Source organism: Martes martes, assembly GCF_963455335.1.
Source record: "Martes martes genome assembly, chromosome: 1".
NCBI lineage: Eukaryota > Metazoa > Chordata > Mammalia > Carnivora > Mustelidae > Martes > Martes martes.
The window spans coordinates 214,275,723-214,300,747 of NC_137888.1; the positions used below are offsets into that span (position 1 = coordinate 214,275,723).

General features: G+C 59.6%; 2 protein-coding genes across 3 annotated transcripts in view; one reads left to right on the top strand and one right to left on the bottom strand.

Annotated features, from left to right (window-relative positions):
* On the top strand, nucleotides 1-11,211 carry PLIN4 (perilipin 4). Its single transcript, XM_080799410.1, has 8 exons — nucleotides 1-69; nucleotides 160-230; nucleotides 742-877; nucleotides 1,768-1,823; nucleotides 3,004-6,697; nucleotides 6,809-6,996; nucleotides 8,821-8,907; nucleotides 8,982-11,211. Exons 2-8 carry the CDS (start codon nucleotides 180-182, stop codon nucleotides 9,312-9,314), a joined length of 4,545 nt encoding a protein of 1,514 aa, XP_080655536.1. The 5' UTR covers nucleotides 1-69; nucleotides 160-179; the 3' UTR covers nucleotides 9,315-11,211.
* The window catches only part of HDGFL2 (HDGF like 2), a 22,542-nt gene continuing 6,849 nt past the window's right edge, over nucleotides 9,333-25,025 (bottom strand). The window contains exons 4-16 of one of the 2 annotated variants that reach the window (XM_080799513.1): nucleotides 21,777-21,968; nucleotides 17,574-17,690; nucleotides 17,402-17,473; nucleotides 16,612-16,780; nucleotides 16,434-16,509; nucleotides 16,037-16,346; nucleotides 14,808-14,905; nucleotides 13,846-13,919; nucleotides 13,597-13,667; nucleotides 13,138-13,239; nucleotides 12,671-12,884; nucleotides 11,923-12,055; nucleotides 9,333-11,501 (exon numbers count right to left, since the gene is read on the bottom strand). In XM_080799513.1, coding sequence (XP_080655639.1) covers nucleotides 11,402-11,501; nucleotides 11,923-12,055; nucleotides 12,671-12,884; nucleotides 13,138-13,239; nucleotides 13,597-13,667; nucleotides 13,846-13,919; nucleotides 14,808-14,905; nucleotides 16,037-16,346; nucleotides 16,434-16,509; nucleotides 16,612-16,780; nucleotides 17,402-17,473; nucleotides 17,574-17,690; nucleotides 21,777-21,968 — 1,728 coding nt within the window. In that variant the 3' untranslated portion in view covers nucleotides 9,333-11,401. Of the gene's footprint in view, nucleotides 11,505-11,922; nucleotides 12,056-12,670; nucleotides 12,885-13,137; nucleotides 13,240-13,596; nucleotides 13,668-13,845; nucleotides 13,920-14,807; nucleotides 14,906-16,036; nucleotides 16,347-16,433; nucleotides 16,510-16,611; nucleotides 16,781-17,401; nucleotides 17,474-17,573; nucleotides 17,691-21,776; nucleotides 21,969-25,025 lie in introns of both variants that reach the window. The other variant, XM_080799512.1, reaches the window with a different exon arrangement.

Sequence of the window (25,025 nt, forward strand, 5' to 3'; positions counted from 1 at the left end):
GGTAGCCGAGAGCAGTGCCGGCTGCCAGCCGCGCCTCCTGTGGCTCCGAGGGGCCCTCACCCACTCCAGGTGAGCAATGCCAGGGTGGGGCTGGGGCTGGGGGTGTGGTCAGGGGCTGCCTGGGGGCCCCTCTTCACATACTCTCTCTGCCCCCTCCAGCTGCTTAGGGTGTTATCACCATGTCTGCCCAAGACAAAGGAGGCCGGGATCCTCCCAAACCCAAGGGCAAGGTAAGGGGAGGCGTGGGAGGGGGAGATCCCTGCCAGGGCCTGGGACTCCCCCCCAGAGCCTCGAGAAGGTGACCTCCCTGTACTGGGGTCCAGAGGGGCTTCCCAGGTTGGGGGGGGAGGCTCTGAGAGCCATGGAACCCACACTACTCTCCTATCCCAAGCTGGAGGGCGAGGGCAGGAGTGGGGGACGCGAGCAACCCTCAGCTCCTTCTTCACCGTGTGATCTTGAGCCCAGCCATGGCCCCTCTCTGGGCCTCGGTTTCCCCATCTGCGAAATGGGGGCCGTGAAAGGAAAAGGTCTTTAGAGACCCGGAGGATGACCTTCTCCTCTGGATGGGAGGCAGGCTGACCCTGCCCGTTCGCCAGACAAGGAAACTGAGCCTCAGAGAGGCTAAGACTCCTTCCTGGGGCCGCCCAGGAGCAAGAGTGAGGTGACCCAGGAACCCCAGGCTGTCTGATGCTTTCCCTGCCCTGCCCCTAAGGCCTGGCCCTGCCCTTTTGCCCCATGTAGACCCTGGGGAGCTTCTTCGCGTCTCTGCCTGGCTTCAGTTCTGCGCGGAACCTGATGGCCGGCGCCCACAGTTCAGCCAAAGAGGCCCGGCCCGTCGCGGATCCCACAGGTGCCTCTGCCCAGCCCCAGACTGAGGGTGAGTGGACGGCTCCACGGAGGCTCCACGGGGCTCTGGGGGTGGGCCCCAGGAAGAAGCTCCCTAACAGGGCTTCTGGCTATTTGGGGGGTGGTTCGTATGTGTCAGCATCATCTCAATAGACACGACGGTCTGGCATGCTCATTTAGCACCAGATGGGGAAACTGAGGCATCAAGACGGCAGGTGAGTGGCCCACAGTAGCATGAGCAGGAAGAGAGGGGTTGTGAACACAGCCTGTCTCCCTGCAATGTCCCTTACTTTCTCGACCCCTCACCATTTCTCGATCCCACCCCATTTCTGATGCACCGTGGACCAGAGACTGGGTGTTCCCCATGTCTGAGCTCATTGAAGATTTACCCTCCCTGTACCCAGAAAGGGGCACTGGCTTCCACGGGGTCACACAGCCTGGGGGTGGGGGGGCGCTCGCCACCCTTTGGGCAGCCCCAGGGCACGCAGAGGGGCTGATGCAGGGGAGCCTGGCGTTGGGGCGGCTTCCTGGACCAGGCCTCACTCTGGGCCAGAGCCCCGAGCAGCTGACTTCCGCTCCACATACCCAGGCCCAAAGGACAGCTGCCATCTGCGGCAGGGTTGGGGGTGCTGGGCCCCGAATCCTCTTCCTGAGGTCCCCCTCTGGGGAGTGTCCAGGCAGGGAAAACTCCAGAGAGGATCCCGAGACCCCGGAGGTCAGGGGAGCCTCTGGCAGGGCCAGTGACGGCACCAGACCAATGGCCGCAGATGTCATCTCCTGCTGTCCCTGGCAGGGCGGCTGGGACATTCCTGACCTTTCAGGCTGTGCCCACCTATTGCGCAACGGGCACTGGGGTGGCTGATGCCAGCCCACGTCCCTCGCCCTTCCTGGTTGCCTGACCAGCTCCTGTCCTCCCAGCAGCCACCAACCTGGACCCGACGGAGCAGGGGGAGAAGCTGCCGCCGCCTTCGGATAAGGTGAGAGGTGCTGGCAGAGCCTGATGGCCTCTGCCTCCTTCTGGGGCCCCTCCCAGGCTGTTTCGGTTCCTGCCTTCTGAGGGGCTGTCCTAGGCCAAGGCGAGGGCAGACCCTTGTGTGCGTCCTGCTGTGGGATTCCAGGCACTGGTTCCCTTCTGAGCTTTTGTTGGCACGTCAGTGACATGGGCACGGCAAGGCTCCACGTGATCCACAGAGAGCCCCCAACCCCACCCCAGCTCCGCCTCGCATCCCGGGACTGAGAACACAGGGAACTCATCACGTGTCGTGCTTTGGGCTGAGCGCTTTCCACACGCTGCTTCAGAGTTGACCGGCCCCAGGAGAAAGGGAGCCAGAGTAACCCACACGGCAGGTGAAGCACAGAGAAGGCGAGAATCTGCCAAAAGTCACACAGCAAAGCGTGGTATGATAGTACCTGAACCTTGGGCAGGTGGAGGCTGCCCCGATGATGGGGAGGAGGTGCACTCGATGCCAGGAGCACCCTCTCCCCCGAGTCCCGGCAAGCCCAGACGTCTGCAGACACTGCCCAGTGTCCCGTGGAGGGTGGAAACACGCCGGCGCAGGAGCCCTAGGTTACAAACAGCACACTCGTGCTTGAAACTGCGTGCTGGCACTCTGAGACCATCACCACCCTTTGTTAGTTTAACTGACTGGAGAAACCGCCCTTTGGGAGGTCGAAAGTGATGAAAATCACGGACGGGGTCCCATGACTCAACCCCAACACCTGTCCCTGTCCTTTTGCGAGTATCACTCTTCTAAATGTTGACTCTCCCCTCTCACTCGAAGACGTTCCGTTTCATGAGCGACTTGGTCTCCCGACTCATGGGGAAACCAGGCTTGAAATCTGCCAAAAGTAAAGAGTAGGCGGGGCGAACACATGGTGTCATCCGGTGAGTGGCACTGAGCCCAAGTTCAGGGGACTTTGGCAAGGGCTCCAGAGCTGTAGGGACCTGCCATCAACCATGGGGCTGATCTGGCACTGGGACAGGGCTGGTGGAGGCTGGATACCAGCACGAGAGGAAAGCATGTCAGGGTGGGAGGTGAGCAGCAGGCTTTCTGGGGGACGGTCTGCCTCCCAAGGCACACAGAGGATCAGCTTGGCTGAGTCTGGGGTGTAGTGTCTCCAGCTCCCCTTTTGACCACATGTGTCCTTTCTTATCAGATGATCTCTGGGGCAAAGGACCTGGTGTGCTCTAAGATGACCAAGACCAAGGGTGCCTTCTCCTCCGGGATGGCCAACGTGGCGGACACAGCTAAAGGTGTGGTGCAGGGAGGCCTAGACATGACCCGGTCTGCACTAATGGGCACCAAGGAGACTGTGGCCACTGGGGTCACAGGTGCAGTGGATGTGGCCAAGGGTACTGTCCAGACTGGTCTGGATACCACCAAGACTGTCCTGACGGGCACCAAGGACACCGTATGCAGTGGGATGACCGGTGCCATGAATGTGGCCAAAGGAGCTGTCCAAGGAGGTCTGGACACCTCAAAGACTGTCCTCACGGGCACCAAAGATGCAGTGTCCACTGGGGTGACAGGGGCAGCAAACATGGCCAAGGGAGCCCTGCAAACTGGGCTCAACACGACCCAAAACATCGTCACTGGCACCAAAGACACCGTGTGCAGTGGGGTGACTGGTGCCATGAACGTGGCCAAAGGAGCTGTCCAGACTGGCATGGACACCACCAAGACTGTCCTGACAGGCACCAAGGACACCGTGTGCAGTGGGGTGACCGGTGCCATGAATGTGGCCAAAGGAGCTGTCCAAGGAGGTCTGGACACCTCAAAGACTGTCCTCACGGGCACCAAAGATGCAGTGTCCATGGGGGTGACAGGGGCAGCGAACATGGCCAAGGGCACCATTCAGACTGGCCTGGACACCTCAAAGACCATCCTGACTGGCACCAAAGACACCCTATCTACTGGGCTTACAGGCGCACTGGGTGTGGCCAAGGGCACTGTTCAGACTGGTCTGGACACCACCAAGACTGTCCTGACAGGCACCAAGGACACCGTGTGCAGTGGGATGACCGGTGCCATGAATGTGGCCAAAGGAGCTGTCCAGACTGGCATGGACACCACCAAGACCGCCCTCACGGGCACCAAAGATGCAGTGTCCACTGGGGTGACAGGGGCAGCAAACATGGCCAAGGGAGCCCTGCAAACTGGGCTCAACACGACCCAAAACATCGTCACAGGCACCAAGGACACCGTGTGCAGTGGGGTGACCGGTGCCATGAACGTGGCCAAAGGAGCTGTCCAGACTGGCCTGGACACCACCAAGACCGTCCTGACAGGCACCAAGGACACCATGTGCAGTGGGATGACTGGTGCCATGAATGTGGCCAAAGGAGCTGTCCAAGGAGGTCTGGACACCTCAAAGACTGTCCTCACGGGCACCAAAGATGCAGTGTCCATGGGGGTGACAGGGGCAGCGAACATGGCCAAGGGCACCATTCAGACTGGCCTGGACACCTCAAAGACCATCCTGACTGGCACCAAAGACACCCTAACTACTGGGCTCACAGGCGCACTGGGTGTGGCCAAGGGCACTGTTCAGACTGGTCTGGACACCACCAAGACTGTCCTGACAGGCACCAAGGACACCGTGTGCAGTGGGATGACTGGTGCCATGAACGTGGCCAAAGGAGCTGTCCAGACTGGCATGGACACCACCAAGACCGCCCTCACGGGCACCAAGGACACCGTGTGTAGTGGCGTGACTGGTGCCATGAACGTGGCCAAAGGAGCTGTCCAGACTGGCATGGACACATCAAAGGCCATCCTGACTGGCACCAAAGACACTGTGTCCACAGGGCTCACAGGTGCAGTGGATGTGGCCAAGGGCACTGTCCAGACTGGTCTGAACACCACCAAGACTGTCCTGACGGGCACCAAGGACACCGTGTGCAGTGGGATGACTGGTGCCATGAATGTGGCCAAAGGAGCTGTCCAAGGAGGTCTGGACACCTCAAAGACTGTCCTCACGGGCACCAAAGATGCAGTGTCCACTGGGGTGACAGGGGCAGCAAACATGGCCAAGGGAGCCCTGCAAACTGGGCTCAACACGACCCAAAACATCGTCACAGGCACCAAGGACACCGTGTGCAGTGGGGTGACCGGTGCCATGAACGTGGCCAAAGGAGCTGTCCAGACTGGCATGGACACCACCAAGACTGTCCTGACCGGCACCAGGGATACAGTGTCCACTGGGCTCACTGGGGCAGTCAACATGGCCAAGGGCACTGTCCAGACTGGCCTGGACACCACCAAGACGGTCCTGACAGGCACCAAAGACACCGTGTGCAGTGGGATGACCGGTGCCATGAATGTGGCCAAAGGAGCTGTCCAGACTGGCATGGACACCACCAAGACTGTCCTCACGGGCACCAAAGATGCAGTGTCCACTGGGCTCACTGGGGCAGTCAACATGGCCAAGGGCACCGTCCAGACTGGCCTGGACACCTCAAAGACCATCCTGACTGGCACCAAAGACACCCTATCTACTGGGTTCACAGGAGCACTGGGTGTGGCCAAGGGCACTGTCCAGACTGGCCTGGACACCACCAAGACCGTCCTGACGGGCACCAAGGACACCGTGTGCAGTGGGATGACCGGTGCCATGAATGTGGCCAAAGGAGCTGTCCAAGGAGGTCTGGACACCTCAAAGACTGTCCTCACGGGCACCAAAGATGCAGTGTCCACTGGGGTGACAGGGGCAGCAAACATGGCCAAGGGAGCCCTGCAAACTGGGCTCAACACGACCCAAAACATCGTCACAGGCACCAAGGACACCGTGTGCAGTGGGGTGACCGGTGCCATGAACGTGGCCAAAGGAGCTGTCCAGACTGGCATGGACACATCAAAGGCCATCCTGACTGGCACCAAAGACACTGTGTCCACAGGGCTCACAGGTGCAGTGGATGTGGCCAAGGGCACTGTCCAGACTGGTCTGAACACCACCAAGACTGTCCTGACGGGCACCAAGGACACCGTGTGTAGTGGGGTGACTGGTGCTGTGAATGTGGCCAAAGGAGCTGTCCAGACTGGCATGGACACCACCAAGACCGTCCTAACTGGCACCAAAGATACAGTGTCCACTGGGCTCACTGGGGCAGTCAACATGGCCAAGGGCACCGTCCAGACTGGCCTGGACACCACCAAGACTGTCCTGACGGGCACCAAGGACACCGTGTGCAGTGGGATGACCGGTGCCATGAATGTGGCCAAAGGAGCTGTCCGAGGAGGTCTGGACACCTCAAAGACCATCCTGACTGGCACCAAAGACACCCTATCTACTGGGCTCACGGGCGCACTGGGTGTGGCCAAGGGCACCGTTCAGACTGGCATGGACACCACCAAGACCCTCCTGACGGGCACCAAGGACACCGTGTGCAGTGGTGTGACTGGTGCCATGAATGTGGCCAAAGGAGCTGCCCACACTGGCATGGACACATCAAAGGCCATCCTGACTGGCACCAAGGATGCAGTGTCCACTGGGTTCACCGGTGCAGGGAGTGTGGCCAAAGAGGCAGTGCAAACCGTCCAGAATTGGTTACCCGGTACCCAGGACAGTGTCTGCAGTGGACTCACCAGTTACAGAGCCCCAGGCAAAGGTGGGGAACAGGCCATCCTGAGACCCCAGGAGGCTCTGCCCTCTGGGTTATCCAGCGCCCCGGACACTCTCTGTGCAAGCCTGGACCTTACCAGGGAAGCCACTGCTGTGGCAACGGGCACCCACGGGGCCCCCCTGGGAAGGGAGAATGCAGGACACGGAGGAGCCATGAGCTTCGCGACTCTGCAGGACGAGCTGGGGCAGCTGGGGGAGATCTTCTACCCCATGGATGCCAAGGAGCAAGGTGAGCACAGCGCAGCCGGCCCACCTCCCAGCGGGGCTGGATTTCTGTAAAACCCAAGCCCTGGATTCTCCAGGGACCTCTCGGATTGAGAAATCCCGTCTTCCTTTCCAGCTCAGCTTGCCGCCTCCGAACCTGGGCCAAAGGTGCTCACGGCTGACCGCGGCAGCTACTTCGTGCGTCTGGGCGACCTGGCTCCCGGCTTCCGGCAGCGGGCGTTCGAGCACGCCCTGAGCCACCTGCAGCACGGCCAGTTCCAGGCCCGGGCTGCACTGGCCCAGCTGGAGGAATCCTTCGAGCTGGTAAGAGCCTTGCCCTCCCCACGGCACCTTCTTCAGAACAGCTCCCCAGGCTCCCCCAGCCACGTGCGGAGACTGCAAGGATTTGCAGGGCCCCGTGGCCGGAGATCTGGCCGCACCGCTGACAGCTGCCACTCATGCTGGGGGGCGGGGGCGGTGCTGGGCTGCATGCAGATGGTGAGGGACCCCCAGCTCTGAGCACCTTCCAGTTCCCAAGGTCACAGGTTTAAGGTGTTCGGATACATTGGCCTCACTTACATGTGCAGTGAGCCTGCCTCAGTCGGGAGGATCCCCGGGATGCGCCCTCGCCACTGTGTGTTCAATCAGGGCCCCGGGCTCTCTGCTGAGCCACGGTTTGAAGACCACTGGTCCAATCCGGTGAGGTGTAGATGGGGATGATCAGGCCCCTGGGACGCTGGGCCATGTCTGGGGGCATCTGTAGCTGTCATGACTGTGAGCAAAGGCGCTCCTGGCTTCGAGGGGGCGGGGCCAGGGATGGTGCTCAGCCTCCACCCAGCACTCAGGGACAGAGGACCGGCCTGACCCAACAGAGGTTTTTGTTAGAGGGTCACTGTGGCTACTGAAGGGAGAACAGGCTGGACCTGGGAGATCAGTGAGGTTTTCACAAAAATCCTGGCAAATGACACGATGGGGCCTCAGGGCTAGTGTCAGTGACAGCGAGAGGCACCCGTGTCCCAGATGTGCCTCTAGAGCAGGGCTGCCAAGGTCTGTGGGTGGGCTAGATGTGGGGCACAAGAAAGAGAGACCCTAAAGCATCTCAGAGATTTTTAAAAAACAATTTTTTAAAGTATCTTATTTAAGTAGTATCTGTACCCAACATGGGGCTCGAACTCACATCCCCAGGATCAAGAGCCACACTCTCCAGCAACTGAGCCAGCCAGGCACTCTGTGTGGGAGATTTTTAGCAGGGGACCCCAGAGGGCTGCCGAGTAGGTTGGGGGTGAAGTGAGAGCTTGGTTTTGGACGGGGGACCCTGGAAGTGACTAGCGGGACCCAGATGGGAGTCGCGGCAAGGTGTGCTAGGAGGGCGACCACAAGTTAGGAGTCCACACCTGGCCCATGTGCTGTCCTCCCCACGAGCTGCTGGGACAACGAAGATGAGTCAACTAACTGGTGGTGGGGCTGGGGAGGCTCCTGTGTGCCTGGGACCCAACAATCAAGGAAGAAAAGCTGCCCAAAGAGCTTTATCTCCACCCGGGGGAGAGATTAACAGCAAACAAGCAAACATCTGCGGTAACTCGAGGATTACGTGCCTCTGAGAGTAATGAAATCTGACAAGAAGGGACTAGGGCCACCGTGCTGGGTGGCTGGGCAAGGCCTTACCTGGAGGACAACCTAGAGCCGAGATTGGATGGGCACCGCATGAAAGGCCCGAGGAAGCATGCTCCAGGCTGAGCAGGCAGCATGTGCAAAGGCCCCGAGGCAACAGCATGCTGGAAGTGGTTAGAGGACAAAATGAGGCCAGCGCGTCCAGAGCAGAGTGTGACAAAGTGTCAGCAGGAGGCACGGTCTGGGAAGTCCCAAGGAACGTTGTAGGCCATGGGGAGGAGCTGGATTTTATCCGATGAGCACAGCGGTGGCGGGGGAGGGGGCGGGCGGGGTTTGAGGTGGGAAGTGAGTTTGTTATCTGGTCTCTGACAAGCCCAGAGAACAGGGATTATTGCCCATTGCTGGCTCTAAACTTGTGTGCCATGGAAAGGTCTAGACAGGAGGCTCCAGGGCCAGCCCCAGGTATGTCCCCAGGGGAGAGTGTGTGAAAGGACCCTGCTGAGAAGCCACATTTCCTCTGCCGAACTCTCTTTCTAGATTGAAAAGGCCAAGCAGGCTCCCGAAGGCCAGTCATGGGCGGACCGGGGTCTGAGCAGCAGAGTGGAGGAAGGTGCTCCCCGAGAGGTATGTAAGGAAGGGGCACGGCCCCCGCTCTTCTCCTTCAACCCCTGCTTACCTCACCCCTACCTCCCCCGCAGGTGCTGGACTCCAGGGCTCTGACCAGGGCCTGCGGCCTCATCCAGCAGCTGCACGTGGCCTACAGCACCCTGGCCTCCAGCCTCCAGGGCCTCCCCTCTGAGCTCCAGCAGCAGGTTGGGTGGGCGCGCCACGGCCTCTGTGAGCTCTATGGCCTCGTCTCCTCGGCCAGTTCCGTGGAAGAGCTGCCGGCAGAGCGCCTGGCCCAGAGCCGCGGGGCGGTGGGCCAAGCATGGCGCGAGCTGGAGCAGATGCTGGAGAGTGTGCAGCACGGCCCGCCGCTCTGCTGGCTCGTGGGGCCCTTCGCCCTGCACCCCACTGGGCAGCAGCTGTAGGTCCCTCCTGCCCACAGAGCCCTCTGTAGCGCCTTCTCCCCAGCCCCAAACCAGCTCCAACTCCCCGAAGGTCTAGACTCTGCCAGCTGGTGCTGCCTGGCACCCACGGGGGCACCGAGGACTTCTGAGTCTGGCCATGCCACGCACCCAGCTCTGGCCCCGCCTATGCCGCCCACCGTTTCTTCCCAAGCACCGCTGGGCCTTCTCCTGGCCTAGGGGCCCAGGGCTGCGAAGACCACTGACAGAGGGCCTTTCCCTGACGGTCTCAAGCAAGCCCTCCAATTAGGAAGAGAAGTGGAAACATCCCTAGGTCTAGAAGGTTCTCCATTCAGCAGCCTCCACTAGGCGCCCCTTTATCTTTGGGGCACCCCAACCTGGGTCCTTTAGCTCCAGTATAGCGGGTGCTCCTCCGTCCTGGGCTCCCGGAGCCCCGCCCTCACTCCAGAAGCACACACCCGGCCCTCAGCAAACCGTGTTCCATGTACCAGAAGGTACCAGAATGCTACTGTCACCTGGCGCAGGCTCCTACCGTCTCTGCTGACGTCCTGTGCGACTAAGGGGCTCTGAGAGGGTGAAGCTGCGACAGCCGTAACAGCCGCAACAGCCGCGCGCTGGCCCGGATGGGGGACCGGACTGGGCCTCGGCCCACCCCCGGAGCTGATGTTTTGTGGTCCCCAAGGCCCTGGGCTGAGGAAGAAGTGAGAGGGCTCCCCCGTGGGGGATGGGGCCCTAGGGGGTATATGACAAAATGTGCTCAACGCGGTCCCACGCCCACCCCGGGCTGGAGAACAGGGGCTGGGATGCATGCACAGCCCCCTCCTTCCCGGCCACACTGTCCCTAAATGCCCAGGGCAGCCACGCAAGGTGGGTGGCACGTGGGGAAGCTGAGGCTCCCCTTCACTGGGCCTCCCCTGTCCTCCAGCTGGGGGAGCCCAGCCAAGCAAGCCCCCGCTTCCCGGAACCTCTATCCCACCCACAGCCCCCCCTTCAGGCTCCCTCCCTCCCTCAAGGAAGGCTTGAGGCGCCCTCCCACCAGCTCCTTCTCAGAAACAATGGGGTATTCCAAGCTCAGGACGCGAGGCCAGCCTTCCCTAAAGGGTCACCGTTGGCTCCCAGCCACGGTGAGACCTGTGTGACGGGTCAGGAAGCCCCTCGGGCCTGTCCCTCCTCAGTCTCCGCCACAGGCAGAGGCGCTGGGCGCACAGCCACCGTGCAAACCGAGCGGTCACTGGAGCGTCAACCCAGCCAGCCCAAAGGGAGGGTCGCCAGGCTCAGAAGTCCCACACCCACCACGGCCTTGGCTGAGACGGAGGTGGGGCGGAGGACACACAGTGGACGCCACTACTGATGCAGGTGCCTGGCCGGGGACCGCACACACTGTCCAAATCCCTGTGCCGGCCCTGGGAGCCTGGGGTCACTTTACAGGTGAGGAACGAGAAGCCCAGAGGGGGAGGGACACTTGTCCAAGGTCACGGAACAAGGCCTGCCCCCCAACGCTTATGCCCTCTGAACATCAAGGACCACGGCTAGCCCACAGCACCCCCCGAACCCGGAATGGCTTGAGCGCTCCGAGCAGCTGCTGCCGGGGCCTGGGTCTCACCGGCAGCCCGGCTAGGAGCAGGAGCGGAGTGAGGCCCTGCGAGAGTGTCTGGGCCCTGGGCTGCCGCACGCGAGAGGATCAGACCACAGCCTCCGCCTGAGCGTTCCTTACTTCTAAAACGGCCTCCCAGCGCCCCTCTCCTTCACCGTCAGCCCTGCAGGCCTACGCCGGGCAGGGGCAGTGTCAGAACCGAGTTCACATTCGCTGTGAACGGTGACTTTGTGGCTTAAACCTTCTGTCCCTGGACAGCTGCACCAGCAACCCTAGAAAACCGAGCCAATAAAAATGACTTTCATTAAAAAAACCCTTTATAGTCATTTCATGTTGGTTGGAAATCACAGAAGTTAGGCAGAAAAACAACCCAGGGGACAGATACAAAGGGACAGCACGGTGCTTCCCCAACAGGTCTCTGCTCCGCGGGTGGTGGGTAGGGGCCGGGGCAGGCCTGGGGCATCTACGTGCGACGGGTAGGCCTGGCCGCCAGGGCTCAGCTGTCCTCCTCGTCCAGGGACTCCGAGTCCATCCGCCCCCTCGCGCGCTCCTGCCGCTCCTTCCCGGGCACGTCCAGCTCGGGGCCCTCCCGTGCGCTGCTGGTGGGAGCACAAGTGGGCGGGGGTGAGCACTCGGGCCTTCCTCTGCCAGCAGAGACCCAGCACCCAGGAGTGCAGCCCGCATCTGGACCGGCCCCCCCCAACGCTGCCCCAGCCGGACCCCTGCCAGGCCCCACCAGGCCCAGGTAGGCCCAGGGTCCTTAGCATGGCGATGTCAGCGTCAAGGAGCCCACTGCACCCGCTCCTACAGCACCAGGAGGAAGCCAGTCTCCCAGGGGCCGGGCCCAGAGCAGCTCAGAGCTGCGGAGCTCCCTCGATGGGGCACCTGAGGGTCAGCGGCAAAGGTAGGGGTGGGAGGCCGGCGTGTGGCACAAGTCCGTGCGGCCATCACCAGAACAAGCAGCCCACAGAGCGGAGGCCTCGTCAGGAGGCCGGCTGCAGCCGCGGCGATACTCACTCGCTGTGTAATGGCTCTTCGGAGGAGCCACACCCCGGCCCCTCCTCGGAATTCTGTCCTTCCTCCTGCTCCTTGTCTTCCACGCTCTCCCCCTTCTGGGACATGGCCTCGCCGTTCACTGGGGCTGAGAGATCTGGCGGGAGAGCGGTTCATGGGACCCTGTAGGCCTGCCCGCTGGTTTGGGGCCAGGAGCCCTAAAGGAGCCACCACCTGCCTCAAGGGCTCTGGTCCTCTGCACCCACATCCCCCCACCGCCTGCCAGTCAGCCAGGCACACAAAAGCCTCAAGAGGGAGGAGACAGTTAATGAGTGGCCATGGGTAATGGGGAGAAGCTTGCGTGACAGAAATAAGGCGGTGTCCCCTGCAGGCTGTCCCTGCGGCTGCTGAGGCTTCAGCTGAACACCTCTCAGCAGCTCCGTGGGCATCACATGACCCCAGGAGGAAGGACCACCCTCCTGTTAGACAGGGACCAGGGCCACTGACCCTGTGGGAAACACCCTCTTTCTCCAACCCCAGGCCTGTCCCAGCAGTGCTCCCGCACGTGGCCCACACACACGTACACGGCCTCCCATGCTGTCTGACTGAGCGTCTATGAGCAGCTCAGGTACGTGCACGCACCAGGCCCCGGTGACCTTGGGGACACAGCCAGGCATGCAGACAGAGTGCCAGCAGAAACATGCCACTTTGGCCGTGGGGGTTGGTGCCAAGTGGCACCTGAGGCCCGGGGAGGTCCTACCCTGCTCCTCACCAGTGCTCGCCTCGACCTCCGCCCTCTCCGTGGGAGCCTCCTCTCCGGCCAGCACCTCCTCGGCCTTCTCCACCTCGGCCCTCTCCTTCTCCAACCCGGCTCTGGTCGCCTTCTGGATGGCCTCAATCTTTGGTCCCAGGACCCGAGACTTGAGCCGGGTGTAGACCTCTGCGGCCTTCTCCATCACCTCCTTGTTGGCCTTGTAACGGCGGATCTGGCCCGCAAGAGGCCTGGCTCAGGAGATGCAGCTGGTCTCACCCCCCGCCGCAGACCCGCCCCCAGCGCGGCCCCCCCTGGCAACACCTTCCCGAGAGCGCGGTGCAGTGGACACCGGCACTCTGGCCTGCCAGCACACTGGCGTCCTCCCGGACCGAGGGCTGCCGCGGCCGGGAACCCAGGCTCCCTGGGCAGACAGACCCCTGCCTCGCCTGCCACCAGCCCCTTCTACTGCTGGGATCCCACTGTACCTTCTTCAACGTGGCCACCACATCTGTGTTCTTCTGGAGGATCTGGGAGGTCACCTGCAGGGTCCCTAGCTCCTCTAACGCATTCAGACACCTCTTCACGTCCTGCAGGGTGGGGAGGGGAGTAAGGAGGGACAGCATCTAGCTGAAGGGGCCCTGGGGGCCCCATGGGGCTCCCTGGGCGGAGGGCGGAGTGCCAAGGGAACCCCAGGGACAGCGGTCAGGACACAGCACTTGGAGGGCTGCTTGGCACCACCTGGTGGGCATGCCACGCAGTGCACCCGAGGCGGCCAACCCGGGCCCTCTGTGGCCCACACCCAGGAGAACAATGACCCTGGATTTGCCTCAGTTTCCTAAGACTTCTAAGGGAGCTCCAGACATGAGGGACGGGGTGGTGGGGGGGCTGCTTGGCTCAGAGGAAGTGGCTGCGATATGGCCCCAGTGCCCCAACAAGGGCCTCACCGGATTGTCAACTTTCAGGGCGAACTTGATCTCACTGTGCAGCTTCTGCAGCTTCTCCTCCACGGAAGGTTCTAGGACCAGGAGAGAATGCAGCACCTGGGCCTGAGCAGCGCCGAAGGGGCCACCTGGCCTGGCCCCCTACACCCGACCGAGTTCCTCGACCCCTTTGTCAGAGCTGGCCGGCCGGGGACCTGCCCCAGCACCGCGCTCCTCGTCGGCTTCGCCTCCCGCCAGCGACCTGCCCCTCACCTTTCTTCTTCTCCACCTTCCGGTCGGGCGGGAACCCTTCTGACCGCTTCCGGGTTCGCTCCACCTTCGCAGGCCTGTGGAGTCACACCCCTTAGTCCTGCCCTGGACTGCCAACCGGCCGCCCCAGCCCGGCCACTGCCGTCTCCCAACTGGGCCGTGGGGAACCCACAGCCACTGGGAAGGAGACCCTCAGGGGGCCCAGGAAGCTGGAGGGAGAGGAGGTTACGGCCTGTCGTGATCTGGTCTAGGCAGTCACCCGAAGTGACCAGGGACGGCGGCCGGGGATCCCTCTGCTTCTTGCCGGCAAACAATGTCAAGTCTCAGAATTATCATCGCCATGAACATTCAACCGAGAATAAATGGGGACTTACCAGAAACCCAAGTGAACAAATTACGGAAAGGTGCCCAGTCGGACACCTGTCAATGACCAAAGGGGCCCGTTTCCACAGCTTGGGTTCGACATTCTACTTGGCAGAAGCTGCCACATTCCCACGGGCAGGTTGCCTCACAGGTGCTGGAGTCTCACTTGGCCAGCAGTGGGAAGAGGGGCTGTGTCCCCCGCCTTGGCGGGCCTCGGAGGAGTCTCAGAACCACAGGTCTGGGGGACGATCCCTCCCCTCAGCACCGTTGACATCAGGTGGATCACTCCCTGGCGGGCACCCTGGCCCCCGCCTCGATGCCAGAGCACCCCCAGTGTGACGACCACAGATACGGTGTGGTGCCGCCAGGGGCAGAATCATAGTCCTGGAGTGCTGGCTCCTATGTGAGCCGACGGAGCCCCAAGAATGGGACACTCGGATCAGATCTATCTCCAAGGCTGAATTCGGAAATTGGAACCGGAAACCCTGCTCCCATAGGGGTGAGGGGTAATGGGTCCCCAGGAGGCTGAGAACTGCAGGGACTAGCACGGGGCAGGGGGACCCCCAGGTGGCTGTGGGAGGAGAGGCAAAACGAGTGCTGACCTGGCTCGGGGCCTCTCCTCGGGGCGCCCTCTCTTCTCCTTCTGGCTGGGTCTCCTCGTGGGCTCTGTGCTTTGTGACTGTCTTGCTGCCTTCTTTGCCTACAGGGGCCAGAGGGAGGGCTGGAATGGCGGGCAGTGGGGGCTCTCCTCCTCAGAGATAGTCTGACACTTCCCGCCACCCCCTCTGCGCTGCTGGGAACTGGTGCAACAGGCAGGATGGGACAGGAAGGACTCCGGTGTCCCGTCCGTTCCCCAGGCAACGGCTTCTCAGACCCTAAAAGGAGCCCTCCCTCGATGGGTGGGGCAGCCCCACCGCACACACTTTTCCTGTGGCAGGGCTCTTGGTCCCCGTTTTGTGATCAAAGGAAGAGAGACACGGAGAGAACAGACTATCGCCCTGCTCCCCCGTCCTCCCATCACATAGGGCACCATCTAGGAGGTGACAGGCCTGGAAAGTCAGGCTCAGATTCAGGCAGGCTGCAAGGACCAGACAGCAGGAAGCGGACAGGCCTGTGGGACTGCAGGGCACCGGATGGTCACCGCCAAATCATCAGAGGCCTCCTACCTGCTTGCCGCTCACTCAGACTACCTCCCTCCCTCCCCGAAGCAGCCAGAGGGCACCTGTGAGCACCTGAGTCAACTCCCGCTCCCCATTGCCCTCTAGGGCTCCCACTCACTGAGGTAAAAGCCCAAGTCCTCACCCCGATTCCCAAGGCCCCCACACAATCTGCCCTGCCCCCTTCTTACCCTCCCCTCCTCCCTCTTTCTTCCTTACCCACTCTGCTCCAGCCACACAAGCCTCCTGGCTAGTCCCCCAACACATCAGGCCTAGTGCTGCCCCAGGACATTTGCACAGACTGTGCCTTCTGCCTAGAGAGCTATTCCCCCTGAGTATCTTCCTACACCACCTCTCATTTCATTCCAATCCTTATTTAATGGCACCTTCTCACCTAAAGCCTTTAGGATTTACCCTACCTAAAACAGAAAACCTCACCCGACAGCTCCTGCCCTCCGACCCTGCATTCTTGTCCTCAGCAGTGAACGCTTTGGAACGCATCTCAGGTTGTTTCCCACACCCTGGGCCACAGCACAGCAGCCAGCGTGCAGTTGGTGCTCACTGAATGTGTGGAGTCAGGAACGGACTCGCTGGAAGGGACGGGTGTGAGGAAGAAGCCCCCCCGGTCGCCATATCCTCCCCAAGAGCCCAGGACACACCCCAGTGGTACACACCTCTCTCTGCAGCTCAGCCTCAGGCCCAGAGTCAGAGGAGGACTGCGGTCCCCGCCCCCGGCCCTTGCGGCCACGCTTCCTGACGGGTTCATCCTCGTCCCCGAGCTCATCCCCGCTGCTGCCCCCGCTGCCCCCAGGCGGGGCCTCCCCACGCTCGCGCTCGCGTCTCCGCTCCTTCTCCTCCTTCTCCTGCTCCCGGAGCCGCCGCAGCTCCTCCTCCTGCTCCCGGCGCCGCCTGGCCTCCAGCTCACGCCGCCGCTCCTCATCCCGGCGCTTCCACTCGCTGATGCGGTCCACCTCGTCACTGTCACTGGGGGTGCAGGCTGGTCAGAGGGCTGCGGGGCCAGGCCCAGCCACACAACCCTGGCCCGTCACCCGCCGATCGCCGCTCACCCACCTGTCACTGCTCGAGCTGGTCGGGGGCCGCTCAGGCTTCGGCTTCCGCCCGCGGGGCTTTGGTGGAGGTTTTTCCACTGCAGGAGAGGAGGTGGTGGCCCGGTCCACACGGGCACTCTCCCACAGGGCAGGCCACCCCCCCAGCAGCCAAAGGTGAGGGCACACCGCTGCGACCATACCTGGCTTCCTGCCCCGAGGAGGCTTCTTTACAGACACGTCCGAGTCGGAAGAGGAGGAAGAGGAGGAGGAGGAGGAGGAGGACGGCACTGACCTGGCCACAGGCACTGGCTCACCCTTGGCCCCGTCGGATTCTGCTTTGGAGTCGGAATCGGAGGCCGAAGGCGCCTTCTGAGAGAGGCAGGCACAGAGGTGAGAAGAACACAGGCCAAGGACAGTGCCCCTTGCAGCCCCCAACCCACAAACAGCCTCCACATAGAAACACTTCATGTTGGTCAGGAATCACAGGCAGCCCCCGATGTGCCTGCAGCCACCTGACGGTCAGGCCCAGTGACGGCATGTGACATCCCCAGGCCTCATCTCCTCCTTGGTGAAGTGGGGGAGGCAGAGGAGAGCTACTGTTTTTTCCAGTGGTTAGAGCTCTTTTGGCTACAAGCTACGGCCCAGAGCACTTCACTCCCTTCCAAGGCCAGCGTTCTAGCAACCCGTTTCCCAAACTGGCCTCCCCACTCCTCTCAGGAGCGATGGTGTGTCGGCGGTCTCAGCCCCAGGGAAGTGCTCTGCACACACCAGGCTCAGACACTATGAGCTGAAGCCATCAGTGGAAGCAGAGGCGAAGGTGGAAGATGGCGGTCCCAGGGGCTCCCCGTAGCCTATGACCTACCCTCCTCCAAAGAGAACTGACTCTAACACTGCCTGGCGACCATGGAGAGGATCTCTCAGGGTTTCCCACAGGCAGTCAGGTGCAAACAAAACCACAAACAACAAAACAACGAAACAAACAATCTCTACCTTTTTCTTCCGTCCTGCAAGGGGGCCCCGCCGAGGGGCCCGGACCACAGCTTTCTTCTCGGGGGTGAAGTCCTGAACAGAGAGAAGGGGGCTGAGTGTGGGCCCCCTGGCTGACCGCTGCTTGGCTCCCATGCGTGTGTCCACCCTCCCACAGAGCCAGCCACACGCTCACCTGGTCACTGGTCTTTTCTGACTCAGATGAGCTTTCTGAGTTCTCCTCCTCTGATGGGGACACACTGGCTTGATCCAGGTCACTGGAGGCTTTTCGAGTTCGTTTTGACACTGACATCTAGCAAGGGAGCAGCCCAAACAGATCCACAGTCAGAAAGCCTATGTGCTTGGCAGAGTTGCCTCCCACCTGGCCGCTCATACTCTGAAGAGCTGAGGTTCTGGAACTTTTGGAGGGCAGCAGGGACCCTTTTGAGGATCTGATTAAAAACCATGGATCTTGGGCACCTGGGTGGCTCAGCTGGTTAAACAACTGCCTTCAGCTCAGGTCATGGTCCCAGAGTTCCGGGATCGAGTCCCACATCGGGCTCCCAGCTCCACGGGGAGTCTGCTTCTCTCTCTGACCTTCTCCCTTCTCATGCTCTCTCTCTCTCAAATAAATAAATAAAATCTTTAAATAAATAAATAAAAACCATGGATCTTGAACCACGAGACACTGTGCTCAGCGAGAGAAGCCAGACCCAGAAGGACCCATCCCGCAGGACCCCACTCCCAGGAGGTCCCCAGAGGAGTCCCATCCACACAGAGAGGAGGGGGCAGGGGCGGAGGTGGGGGTGGGGGGAGTCTGTGCTTCATGGGGACAAAGTCTCTGCATGGGGAGATGGAAAGTTCTGGAGACGGAAGATGGGGGTGGCTGGAGGACAGTGTGAGTGTGCTTCATGCCACTGAGCTGTGCGGTTAAAACAGCAAATTTTACATTACATATACCTTAGCACAATTTAGAAAAATGAAAGAAAAACCAAACCAAGTATGCTTTCCCCAGAAAAACATGCATGTGCATTCTGGAACTAGAGAGAGGTGAAGGCTGCACAAATGCTGGGAATGGACCACATGCCGCTAAGCGGTGCGTTGTAGAATGGCTACTTTTTACTGTGAATTTCACCTCAATAAAAAAAATAAAAATATACATATGCACACATGCACACATACAGCCTGAATTCAGTTTCGGGGTTCCCGCGTTCCCTGACATCCACCCAAAGAGGCCAATGGAGGAATTTTTATAAAGAAAGAACCGAGCTTTAGAGACGGATCTCAACCAGGGACAACCCGGTCTTTCTAGCCGGCAGCTGCGGAGTTACACCACACCTTCCCTCTGTTTTGTCACACCTAAGAAATGCATGGGTGCTCATAACAACGGTCACCTGAGCATCTCCCCTGCTCCACACCGTGTCCCCCTAAAATTCCTACCGTGAAGCCCTGACCCTCGGACCTCAGAAGGAAACAGGGTTTGGGGACAGGGATCTTTAAGAATGTCATTAAGTTAAAACGATGTCAGTGGGGGGGGCCTAATCCAGTACGCCCTGTGTCCTAAGAAGAGGAGGTCAGGACACAGACACACATGGGGGGACAACCACACGAGGATGGGAGGGCGCCTGCATGCTGAGGAGAGGCCTCAGAAGGAATGAGCCCTGCCAACACCTTGATCTCGGACTTCCAGCCTCCAGGCATGATCCGTGCTGCTCTGTTAGGGCGGCTGACACACCTGTCCACTCAGTGACACACCAGTGAGAGACAAGGTCCCTACAAGGTCGCACACCGTACGCTCCTGTCAGGAGAGGCAAACTGAAACGTTCCGTGTGAATCTAAGGTTACTGTTCTACGGGGGCGGTAGTCACAGAAAGCCGCCATGAGGCCAGCGGGAAGAGCGACAGATGGAGGGACAGAAGAGACAGCAAAGCACGACGCCCCGTGCGCGGAAGGCAGCGTGGCTGGTGAGCGGGCAGGGAAGGGCTGGGCTGGGGCCCCGCTGGGGCCAGACCCGCAGGGCGGCGCGGGCTGTGTCCGGAGCCCGGCCCCACTTCCCAGGCTGCCGAGCCCAAGCCCGGTGCACCGCACACTTCCCACTCCCTCTTGGGGCAGAGGCGGTCTGTGGCCTCGGGGTGCCGCACGCTCCCCCTTCCCAGCCCGCTAGCACAGGACTCTCAACCCAGGCGCTTGGGGAATCCAGAGTTCCGACAGCTCACATTCTGTCAAGACTCTTGAGGCAGTTCCAGGGCGTTTCAAGCTGGGACATGGCCTGGTTCCCCAGACAAAAAGGCAGGGATTACGGGGATGGAGATGATCCAGGACCCACCCTCCCCATGTCCACACACGAGGTGCAAGGGGGGGCGGTGGGGAGGGGTCCCGAGCGGCGAGATCTTGGAGCCCCCGAGAGAACAGAACCCCGGGGGGTGGGGTGGCAGGGAGTGATGAGCCACCAGGGCTCGGGGCTGGGGTCAGGCTGTGCCATGTGGAAGGAGGTCTGCCATGGAGCCGTTCAGAGGAGAGATGAGAAGAGCAGCACGCGGATCCACAGAAACACACGAACAAGTTAATGTTAACTGAAGAGAAAAACCCAGAAAGCCGGCCCGGCAGGAAAACCACCGCCTCTCATGGACTGGGCAGAAGACAGCTACAACGTGCTGGTGTCATGGGGCTACCAGGGAAAAGGTCTCTTAATCTCTTAAGTTCTCCCTGGCGCGGTTAAAAGGTGTTGTAATAAGAACTTAGACCTGTTTAATGCAAAATTCCCCCCACCCCCCCGTCCAAAAAAAAACATCTAAGTAAGTACTGACTTACAAATAGGGATTTACCTCTAAGGGGTGGCATGGCCGGGGCGGGGGGGGGGGGGCGCTGTTTCCTACACATTTCTGTTCAACGTCCCCGGTAACTATAAACAGTAGTAATGGGGAACTTTAAAAAATGATGCCACTACATCGTGAAAACTGGAGAAAAAGCCAAATGCCCAACACTCTTAATAACATATTGGTTAGAGATCACGCACGTCATATACTATCTCTCAACCACTGAAGACCACGACTTGATATCGTATGTAACGCCAAAGAAACACTCAGCATTTCACACACAGAGCGTGTGCGTGATCACTGATTCTGGGCCTCACGCAGCCACCCCATGTGTGAGGCACAGGCGGGATCGCAGAGAAACACGACAGGGTGTGTCCGGTCCTCGGCATGGAAGCCCTCCCACGTAACGTGGGTGTTTTCTACTAGCTTCTCCACGCTTTTAACACCTTACAACTTACAAGCGTGGTGGATCCTTATGAATGGAACCAAAAGCAAATGTTATTTTTACAAATAATAAAAGGAAAGCCTTACTATGTCAAAGAAGTTGATGATAAATCATAGTCCTTTCATTCTGCTCCTGAATGTTTAAAAGCAGTCAGAAGACAGACAAGGCAAGAAAGAGACTATCTCCAGGAGAACCGAACACTCCCGTCCCCACAGAAATCTGCACACACCCGTGCTCGGCAGTATGTTCACGGCAGCCAAAGTGAAAACAACTCAGATGTCCATCCACTGATGAACGGATACACACATGTCCAGCACACACCCCTGGGAGCGTCTCTCCACCACGAACAGCAGTAAGACACCAACACATGCTGCCCTGGGGACGGACCCTGAGCCCATGACACTCAGGGAGAGAATCAGACACAGAAGGCCACACGGGCTGTGAGTCCACGTGTGTGACATGTCCAGACCGGACTCATCCTTGGACGGGAAGGGGGTTCGGGGGGGCTGGGGGGAATGACTACTGACAGGGACAAGGTTTCTTCTGGAGTCAGGGAATGTTCTGGAACTAGCCAGTGGTCGTAACTGCACAGCTCTGCAAATGTACTAACAACCAGTGAATTGCGTATTTTGAAAGAGGGAGTTTTGTGGTATGTGAATGGTATCTCAATTTTTAAAAAGCATGTTAAAAAAAAAAAAAGCACGTTAAACATGCAGAAAAATTAACTGCATATTCAGGCTAAGGGCATAATTTCAGCTAGGAGGCTCCTGGGAGGGAAAAGCCAAGAGCAAGTGCCTGCATTCCAGTTCTGTGAGTATCTGTTCGGTCTGGCTGGTGTTGAGTAAAAGGTCGCATTAATACAGGAAAGCATTTCAACTTCACACTAGAGAGCCACGCTAACTGCACTGCCCTCCCTGAGATGATCATCCAGAAGGTGGAAACGGTAATATCTACTGAGCAATACTACAAAAGTTAATGAGATGACGCGTGTACAACAGTAACAAATAAAAATAATGCATCAGGTAAAACCGTGTATTAAAAACAAGAAAGGCAGGGCAGGGAGTGCAAGCTGCTAGAGGCCTGTGGGGGAGGAGGAAAGGCCAGAGCGTGGTTGGACTGCCGGCTGCCCCACCCCTACCTTCAGGGCTGCAGCCTTCCGCTTCAGACCACTGTTGTCACTGCTTTTGTCTGAGTCTGAGTCACTCTCCATCCTGTCGCTGGCCGCTGTGGCGGTCACGGCTGTGACGGCCATGACCCCCCGGACCTCGTCGTCCTCGCTGCCGCCTGCCGGGTCGGCTTCAGGGGCCTCGCTGTCAGAGGAACTCACCGGCTGGGGGGCAGGAGGGGGCAGAGACTGTGAGTCACCATCAGGCTGGGGTGCATTTCCCAACCAGGACAGTGACCCAGAGGACAGAACCCATGGCGGGGTCTCAAATGTCTGGGTCTGGCCTCCTCACTTTCCACATTGGGGACCTGCAGCCCAGAAAGCTCCGAAAATGGAGGCTGGAAGGCGAGATGACACGTGCAGTGGGTGCTAGAATTACAGATCAAACCTCCGGCCAGTGACCTGGCCTCTCAGTGCCTCCGTTTCCCAACCTGAGCAATGGGGATGGCACCATTTTGGCCTCACAGGGCTGTGGCCAGGATGAGGCAGAAGTGGGATGTGACATACTGAAGACAGTGCCCAGACTGGCCAGAGGGCCACCAGAGCTGGCTTTTCTCTTATGAACCCTCCCGTTGTCATGAACACAGGACCGCCAGGCCTGACCTGCCGGGCACTGCGATTTCTGTGTCACCCAATGTGCTCGCTCAGGCAATAAGAGCCACAGAAACACAGACACTTACACGGCACCCCTTCCCAGCTCGCCCTGTGCCGGGCTTGGGACGCACTCAGCCGGGGCGTGAGCCGGGGCCTGCCCCAGGCACTGTGTAGGGTAGGCCGCGAGCCCACACAGGTGAGCACAGTACGGTCCCTGCCCCCAAGGCTGCCCCACCTGGGACAGAGGCCGACAGGGGACGCTGCATCAGAATAACGTCACACTCTGGGGACAGGGATAGAGGAGAGGGATAGAGGACAGCACCAGTACACGGGTGCCGGGGGATCAGGAAGAAGTGGGCATGAAGTGGCAGGAGTACCCTGAAGTGCTGTCTTGTGAGGGGAACTTGGAGGGTGTGACATTGTAGTTGAGGAGTCGTCCCAGACATGCAAAGGGGCAGGGGCCAGACAAATTCTGGAAAGCTGCCAACGGCATGAGAGCAGGTGCCCCCCAGACACCGGTGAGGTCAGTGTGGCCACCGCACCTTGAGAGAGGACGGGGCAGAAGAAAGGCTGGCGGGCCGGCCGGGGCGTATACAGGGTCCTGGAGGATCTAGGGGACCTGGCAGATGGCACAACCATGGCCAGGCCCCACGGCTCACTTGGGCCAGTTTCTGAACTTGTTCTGAATGTCTGACATTTATGGGAGGAAAACGTATGAGCCCCGGGCATATTTAGCCATCACCCCGTTCAGTGCACGCCATGGAACACGCAGCCCAGGCGGCCCTGTGTTGAGGGCCGGAGCTAGAGGCGAGCCAGACGGCATCCCTGTCCTTGGGGAGCCCACGTGCTAACAGGGGACAGACAAGGAAACACATAGCTACAAAGCACCATGAGGGGGGCTGTTGTGACAGTCCTGGGGCACCCAGTGCAGCTAAGCCCGTGTAAAACCTGATCATGTTATTCCATGGTACCTCTTTACTGAATAACTGATTTCTCTCCCTCTTTTTTTTTTTTAAGCTACATTAGCTATTTTTTTTTAAAGATTTTATTTATTTATTTGACAGACAGAGATCACAAGTAGGCAGAGAGGCAGGCAGAGAGAGAGGGAGAAGCAGGCTCCCCGCTGAGCAGAGAGCCCGATGAGGGGCTCGATCCCAGGACCCTGAGATCATGATCTGAGCCGAAAACAGAGGTTTAACCTACTGAGCCACCCAGGCGCCCCAAAGCTACATTAACTTTTTAAAGCCACATTATCTGCAAACATTATCTGATAAACACATCATCTGATAAACACAACATGGGACGGCTACAGAACGGAACACTACTCGGCCATAAAAAGGAACGCTATAGCGTGGATGAACTTCCAAAACATGCTCAGTGAAAAGAAGCCGGGCGAAGGACCAAACAGGATTCCGTTTATGTGAAATATCGGGAATGTGCAAATCCACAGAAATAGAAAGATGATCAGTTCCCGGGGGTGGGGCGGCTGGCCAGCTCAGTAAGCGGAGCGTGCCACTCTTGATCTCAGGGTTGTGAGTTCAAGCCCCAAGTTGGGTGTGGAGCCTACTTAAAAAAAAAAAAAAAAAAAAAAAAGACTTCTCAGGGGCTATGGGGAGAATTGGGGGTGACAGGTAATGGGGAGCGGGTTTCCTTGTGCGGTGATGGAATGTTCTGAGTTAGATAATAGAGATGATCACACGACACTATAAAAGAATAAAAGCCACCGTGGTATATGGCTAAAATAGTGAATTTCCTAAATTTAAAAAAAAACAAACAGTCACATTCCCTTAGCGTAATCACAGCTAGGGAATCCACAGGTCGGAGTGGCGCATGCACACTGGCCAAGAAAAAAGCGGGGAGGACAAGAAGCAAACGAGAGCACATGTAAGGACCCTCCAGGACCACACCGATGGGATGCATGAGTTGAGACCAGGGCAGAGAAGCAAGAAGTGGAAGCGTGGGCTGCCGGGAGCCCAGGAGGGAAGGAACCCGCCAGCACCAGAGAGAGGACGAGGCAAGGTCCTGGCACCACATCAATGTGGAGACGCATTCAGAGCAGAAATGTGGGAGCCAGAGTGGGGATTGCCAGAGGGAGTGCGGGGGAGGGGACCCAGCCTGCCCATGACCTGTTATAGGAAGCCCCCAGTCCTTTCTGGGTCATGAGCCCACCCGGCCTTCACGTGGCTGGGTTAACAGGTAACAGGTGAGAAAAATAAAGGCCAGGTGTTGGCAGGACCTCGCGCTCGGCTCCGAGAACCTGTTGTCTCCCCTGTGGAACAGTGACGGGCCCGATCTGTAATGGCTGACGACACTGAAGGGTGCAACAGTAAGCAGGTCGAGCCCGAACCCCAACCGCTGGGAGAGGATAATCCCACTTTCTCGGGGGACTTCCATCATGCCTCATGCCAGGGCGCGGGTTCTCCTCACGGCAGCCCCGGCAGGGAGCAGGGAGACACGACCCGTTCTCCATGGCGGGGGTAGCGCAGCAGCTTGGAGGCCGAGTGACTAGGCCCACGGCTCTTCTGCAGAAGGACCGGCTTCATGGCAGCCCCGGCCCCAAGCTCCCCATCTCTCTCTGGGTGTACCGGGTACGAACTGCCACCCTCATTTTGCGGCCGAGGAAAAGGT